Source organism: Fragaria vesca, unplaced genomic scaffold (assembly GCF_000184155.1).
Source record: "Fragaria vesca subsp. vesca unplaced genomic scaffold, FraVesHawaii_1.0 scf0513090, whole genome shotgun sequence".
Classification (NCBI taxonomy): Eukaryota; Viridiplantae; Streptophyta; class Magnoliopsida; order Rosales; family Rosaceae; genus Fragaria; species Fragaria vesca.
The window spans coordinates 619,636-630,175 of NW_004443444.1; the positions used below are offsets into that span (position 1 = coordinate 619,636).

A 10,540-nucleotide genomic window follows, 5' to 3' on the forward strand; every position below is an offset into this window, starting at 1 on the left:
CTAATCCCAAGAAACTACGAATCTCCGTCACAGTGGTGGGTCTTCTCCAATTCGACATTGCTTCCACCTTTTGGGGATCCATACTAACTCCTGTCGAAATCACATGACCCAAGAACCCCACTTTATCTAGTCAAAACTCACACTTGCTAAACTTAGCAAATAACTGCGAATTTTCCAAAGTCCGCAATATTATTCTTAGATGCTTGGCATGCTCCTTCTCACTTTTTGAGTAAACCAATATGTCATCTATGAATACGATCACGAAACAATCAAGGTATGGACTAAACACCCTATTCATGAGATCCATGAACGCCGCGGGGGCATTAGTAAGTCCAAATGGCATCACCACAAACTCATAATGACCATATCGTGACCGAAAAGCAGTCTTGGCTATGTCCCCCTCTCGGATCCGCAACTGATGATAACCCGATCTCAAGTCAATCTTAGAGAAAACAGAGGCACCCCTCAACTGATCAAATAAATCATCGATCCGAGGCAACGGATATTTATTCTTCACTGTGACCTGATTCAACTTTCTATAATCAATGCATAGTCTCATGGTGCCATCTTTCTTCTTAACAAACAACACCGGAGCACCCCATGGAGACATGCTAGGCCGAATAAAACCCTTATCTACCAACTCCTGCAATTGAGTCTTCAACTCTTTCAATTCCGCTGGAGCCATTCTGTAAGGTGCCTGAGAGATAGGCATAGTTCCGGGAAGTAATTCTATAGAGAAGTCTATCTCCCTTGCAAGAGGTAAACCATGCAACTCTTCAGGAAAAACATCCGAGAACTCCCTTACAACAGGATTATCTTCTATTTCCAAGACTCCCATACTTGTATCCACCACGTGAGCTAAAAATGCCTGACAGCCTTTACTCAACAATTTCCTTGCAACAACAGCGGAAATTATGCAACTAGAAATAACATCTCTTTCCCCTTGGAAAGCAACCTCAAAACCATCTGGACTTCGAAGCACCACTACTTTTTGAAAACAATCTACCATAGCTCTATATGCTTCCAAAAAGTCCATTCCCAAGATCACATCAAACTCCACTATATCTAAAGGAATTAAATCAGCCTCAAAATTAACTCCTTCCACTAAAACTTCACAACCACTAAACACCCAATTTATTCTCATCACCTTATCGGAGGGTATAGACACATGCCACTCGCTTGGAAGAGACGATGATGGCACATTGGCATGGAGGGCAAATCTACTAGACATGAATGAATGCGTGGCTCCAGGATCAATTAAAGTAAATGCAGGCTGACCAAAAATTAATAACATACCAATGATGACATCTAGAGAAGTACGACCCTCCTGCTGGGTCATAGCATGCAGTCTAGCGCCAGTCATGGGACGTCGATGCTGACCACCTCCCCGTTGAGAGCCACCTCTGACCGAAGCACTGCCCTGGGCACCACTACTAGAGCCTCTAGCTGAAGACTGACCAACTGGCTGAGTAGGGGTGGGGGTGGTCCTCTGAGCCAACAATGGGCAATCTCTCCTGAAGTGGTCCTGACCACCACACTCAAAGCACCCAGAAAACTACTGCTGCCCATAAGAAAAAGTCTGGCTACCGGATGACCCACCATGGAAGCTACCACCAGAACCATACTGCCCAGACTGCTGCCTACCCAAATGAAGTAGCCTTCTTGGATGGACCCTGACTAGGGCCACCGTAATAAAGGGGCCGAACACCATATGTCCCCCTGGACTTAATGGCCATGGCTGCACCAACTGCATCGGACAAGGTCGGGTAAATTACCCCTGTCATCTTGTCCGCATACACCCCACCAAGTGCCCCAATGAACATCTCAATCCTGGTCTTCTCATCAGGAACCAGATAGGACACATGGTAGCTCAGGGAAGTGAATTTTTCCTAGAACTCTATGATACCCTCATCATCCCTCTTCGTTATATGCAGGAAATCAGACTGAATTTTGCTGCGGTGGGCATGATTGAAATAATGCCCCAAGAAGAGAGTCTTAAACTGCTCGCACGACATATTCAGAGTATCCTTAACATTCTTGCTGGCAAGCGACCACCAGTGATGTGCTGAATCATCTAGAAAAGTCACTGCCATCTTCACCTTTCTTTCTTCTGGCAACTCAGTGCTTGCAAAAGCATTTTCCATCTTATCCACCCAATTGTGAGCATCAAGAGGTCCCTTGGCACCCTTGAACTCTCTGGCTCCAGCATCATAAACTTCTCTCCTTTTCACCGTAGGAGGGCGTGGAGCTCGATCCATGACATCCCTCAGCATATTTCCAATATCATCAACCAGTCCCCTGACCTCATTGCCCTCATCGGCATTGGTCGAAGTAGCCACACGGGGTTGCCGTGGGCGCCTAGGAGGCATAGTACCTGAGGAAGAAGATATTTAGTAGTCCATAAACCAGACTAACACAACTATCACACATACCCAATAACACATAGCATCAAAAGCATAAAATTCCAATGAATCCGCTGCTGTCGGATCATCACTCTATAGACACTACATGCTACTTAGGCAAATATGATAGTGACAAGGAAGCAGGGAAAGGAAACCTAAAGCTCTGATACCAACTGACACGACCCACCCCGAATTTCACCCTGAAATCCGGAGTAAGTCGTGCGGGGACCATCTCCAAGGAAGATATTACCAAAAATTCGGCATAACCTCCCTTGAAAATGGACAACCCTTCCTAAAGAAATCTGCAAACACTTCCAAAATTTTTAATCTAACCTTAACTCCTGGAGCCTACGTGCTCCCCAAACACAACCACCACCAACAACAACACAACATTATCTAAACATCAGAATATAATTATCCAAAAGATAACAGAAATCCTGTGACAAATATTCTAAAAATGTCAACAAGCCTTCACCCACAACCGAAATAATATACATTAAACCCAAGTATTCAGAGCTACTAGACACTAGCAGAAGTAAGAAATCACAGGTAGGTTAAACAGGTAACCTACAGATAAAAAGTGGTGGAAAAGCGGGTGACTATGCCTCGTCTCCTACTAGATCTAATCTGTACTCTGCAGCCTGGGCAATTTAAAACGAAGGGCCCAGGGGAAAACATTTATTAACGTTAGAGTGAATGGACAAAAATAAATTAATAAAAATATTTATGCTTCCTCATTTTAATTTCCAAAGAAAAAATATACTGCATGCGGCAGCTCAAAAGCGCTCAACTCATAAACTGGCAATTTCACGACTAGCTCCGGCTAGTCACCAACTCAAATAAAATGAAGCCTCTCAGACTAAATTATATATAATCATATATTCGTATGTATTTACACCCGTCAGACTCCTTGTATGAATCCTAGAAACAATTTAGAAAAATAGAGATTCATACAAGGCTACAACGCTGGCGTCTAACGCTCACGTTGCGCCATAATGGAATTTTTCCTCATTATGACCGAAGAGGACGGTGTATTTATATATACGTGTGGACTCCCTATAATAAACCAGAAAAAAAAGTAGTTTTCATATAGGGCTATGACGCTAGTGTCTAACACTCACGTCACGCCATAAATGACATTTTACCTCATTATGACGGACCAAGCACGTATGGCTAGCTAGCATTTATATACATACTATACTCATAATATCCATAAACATATCCACCGAAAATCTCATTTTCGGGATCTCTCCAAAGGAGGAAAATTACCAAATATCCGAGAAAAAAATCAATCTCCGGAAAAGAAATAAATGATCAACAAATAATTCATCGCATGCTTTCCAATTAAAACAAAGGTCCACTCACAAATTAGGCCTAAGCCTGATGACGCTCCGAGGCTTCCTCTGCTCGGGCCTCCTCTCGTCCTGTTCCAAATATATAATTAATTTCCCACTAAAAATTCAATAATTAAACACAATGGGCAAAATTAAACGTGAGCCTCCCACACACTCATCATTGCCCAACTTCGTCATTCTTAACTCAAATGGCTCAAACTTCACCGAACATACCGGCAGCCTTAAATCAACCTTCCACAGATTAATGACTTAAATCCTACGGCTGGATTCTACATTAATAACCGCAAAAAATACCAAACTTTGAAAATTCACAAACCTATCCAAAACACATCCGAAAATTCCATAACTCACATCAATATACTCCCCTGAATATTCCACATTTAAAAACATTAAAATCTCCCAACCGGCGCCGGCGTCGGCGGCCGCTCCGCCTGCAGCGGAGGCCGATTCCTGCGACCTCCAATTCCTATGAAATTTTGACAGAATAATCCTCTCATCATGCTCTACAACTTTCCTAACTAGCACAAACCCAAAATCCAAGCCTAGCTATGCCAATCGAACAAAAGCATAAAAAACGCCCTAGAACTTCCACCTCGAATTTCTCCTTACCTGAAGCGAACCAGAGTGAGTCCTTTTAGGGCATGGCAGCTGGGTAGGAGACCTACAAAACCTTACCAAGCTTGCCCGGATTGGTGGCCGGAGGAGGGAGTTCCGGTGATGGAACCACCACGGCAGTCGCCGCTTTCGGGGGGAAGAACTCCTTCACGGCGGAGCTAGGGCAGCCCTCACCGACCTAGAATGGAAGCTGGGTCGGAGGGCAACCGAACTGGACCGGTGCGACAGTCTCGACGAGCGGCCGGAAAGTCTAGTAGCGGGAGGGACTCGGGGAGAGAGAGAGAACCGGGAAGAAAAGAGAGAAGAGAGGAAATGGTTTTGGGCCTCCACACCCGGTCCAAGCTTATTTCAAACCCAACTCCACTAAAAAAATTACACCCCAAAATAATACCCTAATAAAAATTACCTTGTACTAGCTAAAATTTACCATTTTTACCGTCGTCACATTTTTCTCCTACAAATAATTCTCCGCAAATAACCGTTCCCCAAACCCCTCTAGGGATCAATTAAATTATAACCTCAATGACGGAGACGGTAAAATTCTTATTATAACCAAGCTAGTAAATAAGGTAAAAATTTAAGGGTCGGGATGTGACAACATCAACTGGTTAGTCGTTTAGCTTAGATTGAACTAACAATAACTTCATGTCCAGGGACTATCAGTGTTTTTTTGTTGTCAATGTAATGGAGAGGTTGTCCTTGCATATATGCTGGCAGTTTTGGTGTATAGTGCTTGGTGGGGTTGTTTCTTCTTGAGGTTGGCTGTAAGAAGGTATCAAGGCTTCTGGACATGGTTAGGAGTAGGTTACATTTGGACCCCTTTTCGGTTCATGGTCATGTAATCACTGGTATGTTGGTAGGAAGGAGTGTGGGGACTTGTTGTCTACCACCAAGATCTCCCATGGTTGTTTGTTGTTATTATATAAAGTTTTACCTTTCTCATAAAAAAAAAAAATATGATCACCAAACTTTAAAATCAAATTAATATCTCTATTAATTAGAGAAACAAAATTTAAAATCAAAAAGTTTTAACCCAATGTTTACATTGCCTTCATGTTGCTATTGACTTTCTAGCAGCTTCTATTTCTTGTGCACCGACATCATGACGACTATAACGATCTCCTCCTCTCTATATTGATGGTCTCTTCAGCTATAGTGCTATTCTCATTTTCATGCTTATTAAAATGTTTATCACTTTTAACTTATCTACTTATATAGTTATGAAGTGTCACAATTGCAATGACTATCTTCACTTGTTTGTCGAATTAAAATTCAGTCCTTGAGTACGGAAGAGAAAATTTGGAGGAATTTTTATGTTTTTTGGTTGTTTTTTCATGGAGGGTAAAAATGTAATTTAAATGAATAGTGAGGGTAGTTGTATCTGCCATTAGACATATTTGAGCACGTAATATTAGCCTCATAAATACTTCACCATCTCCACCACAGTGTGTGCGTGTCTGTTTACAAATATAGTCTCGTACAGTTGTCACCCTTCTTTTGTTTGTGTGGAGGATACTGAAAGGGGAGCCTCTCTCACTGACTCCTTCAAAACCCTGCTGCGACGAGACCAACGAAGCAAGCACACAATGGCTCTCAAACTCAACGCCTTCCCTACTCAATCACCAAGGTTTGCTCTTCCGCAGATGGCCAGCCTCAGATCTCCCAAGTTCTCCATGGCCTCCACTCTCCGCTCTGGCGCCAAGTCCGTCTTCTTTCTTTCTTTCATTTCTTTCTAAAGCTCTCTACATTCTTTGATTGATTTCTGGATCTTGTGCTGCTTTTGGATCTGGGTCCTTCTCATTTCTTGTTATCTCCGCCTATATTACTTGTTCCCCTGTGCCACTTTCCATGTGGGAAATGTGGGTATCTTGTATTTTACTGTAGTTTTTGTGTTCTTCCATCTTTTACCTTTTTCGTGAATTTCAAGGTTGGTCTAAATGTGCTGGTTTTCTCTTGCTCCTGATTTGATTGTAACGCATTCGATTTTTAAGTTGTGTATAGCGGTTTTGAACTGCAATCCCAGATCGCTAGATATGTAACCTTGTTCGGTTATTTAATTTCCATTCCCAGGATTGCATGTGCTCATTGTAATGTCATGAAGATATTTTCCTTCAGGTTTTCCGTTTTATGTATCAAATTTCTGCTTATTTTAAGTTGTCACTCTTTACACTAAATTTTTACCGAGGTTGTGGAACTTATTGTAGTTCTACATTGGTATAGCTACATGCAAGATATTTTATACCCAAATCTCAAAGTATATTGAGTAATGACCTAATTATCACTTACACACATTATTCTTTTCAAATTGGTTTTTCCTTCTTTCTTTTTGAGAATTTTCTTTTCAAATTGGTTGAATTTGTGTGTGGCTGGCATTTTGTTGTTGCATGCTTTGTTGAATGGCTGCATGATTGTCCATCTGTTCGGTTTTTATGACTTGTTGTCTGCATATTGGAAGCTACTCGATAGATGTCTGTGTACATATAAATGCCCAAACTTGGAGTTATTTAGCTTTACAACTTGTTTTCATTAAAAAATTGTTTGCTATTTGTTCTTCTCTTTCTGTCATGAATAATTCAAATGTAACTGCTGATGTCATTGGCTCCTCTCCGGCTGTTTAAGGAGGCCATTTTGGCTTTTGCATGTTATTTTTCTTGTTATTTATTTATCTTTGCATTTTCCAGTTAATGTTTGATTTATGAATTATCCATGCTGAACAGATGTGTTATTGGTTCACTGTCTTATGTAACCGAACAAGTTTGTTCTCTGAATTTTAAATCTTTTGATTTCTGGGCTGGGGTTTAAAACTTTTCATGTATTCAAGTGATTTTTCTAAGTTCAGTAAGTTGTATTCTTTTATTTTGGCTCTAACGTGGAGACTGTATTTTCCCTACAAGTATATTCCACGTCACTCAACCTCTTTGGTATTGATTTTTTAATTGTGTACACATGTTTGTGGGCAAAGTTGTTAAGTCAGCTTTTAGAAAATGTATGCCTTTAATGAAAGTACCTTGTGTGAGACTGCAGTTTGCTAGTTGTACCTTTTTGTTTGGGATTGTGCTTTCCACCTATGTATGTGAATAAATAGGGCATGCTGAGAAACTCTACATATATTCAGATAAATAATGCAACATTGTAGAGACGGAGGTAACAATACTCAGCATGCCAACTAGGAAGAACATACTTCTGAACTTTGGATATACCTTTTATTTTCTGTACTTTTTGATGATATAAACTGTAAACAGTCGAATCAGTATATTCTTAGTCCACTGGTAAGTTTTCTCCTTTGGTCGTTAATGGATATTGCATCCTGTTTGTCTTAGGTGCATTAACCTCTGTGGATAATGTATTGTAGAATGTTTACTTCTGGAGCTTAATATTACTTGCGATTTATTGCGTAACATACACAAATTATGCTAATTTAGCCATTACCTGTGGAGTCTTAGCATGAGTACGGACAATATTTTAAGAAAGTACATAGTTGGAAATAGTCTCTTTGGGATATTTCATAAGTCATTGAATACATGTCTGGTTGTTTGCCAAGGTTAAGTAGCCCTATGCATGCTTCCTTTTGTTTTTCAGCATTTCACATAGTTAAGTATGTGTTTGTGTCATGATTTATGTCTCTCTGACAAGTGTACAAGTTAACCCAAATTTTATTATTAGTTTTAGAATTCTCACCAGAGGAATCGTTTAGTTCAGTGAAGGGCATGCATATTCCTTTATTTCTGGGGTTTGCAAAATAAATGACCCTTTCTCTGTTGGAAATCTTGTAAGACCTACGATGCTATCAATATAACACGGAATGTGGTAATCAGATTCGTATAAAAATATACTGTCATCTTAGGCTGTGTTTAAATGTTACTGCTGACCTATATATATAAATAAGAGCTAAATTTGTTAATGTTCTGTTCAATGCAGGGAGGTTGAGAATCTGAAGAAGCCTTTCACACCTCCTCGGGAGGTGCATGTTCAAGTAACCCATTCCATGCCACCTCAAAAGATTGAGATCTTCAAATCCATTGAGGGTTGGGCTGAACAGAACATCTTAGTTCACCTAAAGCCAGTTGAAAAGTGTTGGCAACCCCAGGATTTTTTGCCAGATCCTGCATCCGATGGATTTGAAGACCAAGTTAGGGAACTACGGGAGAGGGCAAAGGAGATTCCAGATGAATACTTTGTTGTTTTGGTTGGAGATATGATTACTGAAGAAGCCCTTCCAACTTATCAAACCATGCTAAATACCTTGGATGGAGTTCGGGATGAAACAGGTGCAAGCCCAACTCCTTGGGCAGTTTGGACAAGGGCATGGACAGCCGAAGAGAACAGGCATGGTGACCTTCTCAATAAGTACCTTTACCTCTGTGGCCGAGTAGATATGAGACAAATTGAAAAGACTATTCAGTATTTGATTGGGTCTGGCATGGTGAGATACTTTTCATATATCTCTTGTTTCGGATCTTGTGTTTGTTTTCAGATTCTGAACAAATTGCATGTACTGGGGCCTTCTTTACACATGCACACACAAAACTTCTATAAATACACATGCTCACAGAAGTTCTATAAAACACACATGCACAAATACTGACCGAGTATGTACTGAAATCTTTTACATTTGTGATCAACATTTTGTGCTTTCCCTCACTGATTCGGTATTCTACATTTCCCCCATTGCAAAATCATCTTTATATATACTTACAAAGGGGGAAAGAGAATTTTCAAAAAAAAAAGAAAAAAGGGAAAGAGAATTGGAGTGTTTGAACAGTTGTAGCATAGAAAATTGAATTTATTGCCTGAAATTTGGTGTTTGGTTGATATGTATTCTGTATACTGCTTCATCATACCACAATAACACTGCTTTTTAAATTCAATCCCTTTTGTTTATGTAGGATCCGCGTACGGAGAACAGTCCTTACCTTGGGTTCATTTATACATCGTTCCAGGAGAGGGCTACCTTCATCTCTCATGGAAACACTGCCAGGCATGCCAAGGACTATGGGGACTTGAAGTTGGCTCAAATATGTGGCACAATAGCCTCAGATGAGAAGCGCCATGAGACTGCATATACCAAGATTGTTGAAAAGCTCTTTGAGATTGATCCTGATGGAACTATCACATCTTTTGCTGACATGATGAAGAAGAAGATCGCTATGCCAGCTCACTTGATGTATGACGGCCGCGATGACAAACTTTTTGATCACTTTTCAGCTGTTGCACAGCGTCTTGGTGTCTATACGGCCAAGGACTATGCAGATATATTGGAGTTCTTGGTGGGCAGGTGGAAGGTGCAGGACCTGACTGGACTTTCAGGTGAGGGTCGCAAGGCTCAAGAATATCTGTGTGGGTTAGCCCCAAGAATTAGACGACTAGAGGAAAGAGCTCAAGCAAGGGCCAAGCAAGGTCCTGCCATACCTTTCAGTTGGATCTTTGATAGAAATGTGGGGCTGTGAGTGCAGAATTACAACTCTATAAGTCTCTTCTGGCATGATCGATGGGGGTAGTAATTTTGTACTTGCATTTTGTTTAAAACATCCAGTTTATTAGACCTTCTGTGCAAGGAGTGAACTTTGGTTGGTTGTAGATACAGTTGTTTCTTGTTTTGGTGGCGTATGTGGTTAGATAAGAAAGTAGGAGCAGCTGGAGTTTCGGTGTTTTGTTTTCTGATGGTATCTTGTACGAGTCTACTTTCTTCTTTTGTAGCTTGTTTGGTGTGGTGTAACAGAATAATCATTATGGCAATTTTGATGATGATGGCGTTGTTATCAATCTCTAGTTAACATCGTTTCTTTTGGTTGCAAGGAGTCGTAACCAAATAAGTATGTTTCTTTTCTTTTTCATTTACCTTTTTCATTTACTGGTCACTGAGTACATGTGTTAAAAATTAATACAAAACCGGCAGCAATCTTTGTTGTCCTAGCATATTGATGAACAACATAGGGTGGCAGTTGACCCAGTTTTCATCCCTATAATGACTATCACAATGAGTTTTGCGGCAACAAGTTTTTCATACTAGACTTCAAACTGAAAAACCGATACTGATTCTGCTCGAGGCAAAAGAATGCCCGACTCTTAAAAGACTCAAAAGCTAACAAAGATGGCTTCTTTACCAAGAAAAAAGAAAAATTGTACTACCCTCCTCTTGCAAGATGCCGACTGCAAATTTGAAAAAAA

The 10,540-nt window shown here is 40.6% G+C and overlaps 1 protein-coding gene across 1 annotated transcript; it reads left to right on the forward strand.

Annotated features, from left to right (window-relative positions):
- The first annotated feature begins 5,817 nt into the window (after positions 1-5,817).
- Positions 5,818-10,165, forward strand: LOC101300411 (acyl-[acyl-carrier-protein] desaturase, chloroplastic-like). The gene is made up of 3 exons (XM_004309812.1): positions 5,818-6,074; positions 8,291-8,795; positions 9,259-10,165. Exons 1-3 carry the CDS (start codon positions 5,959-5,961, stop codon positions 9,817-9,819), a joined length of 1,182 nt encoding a protein of 393 aa, XP_004309860.1. The 5' UTR covers positions 5,818-5,958; the 3' UTR covers positions 9,820-10,165.
- Positions 10,166-10,540: the final 375 nt, after the last annotated feature.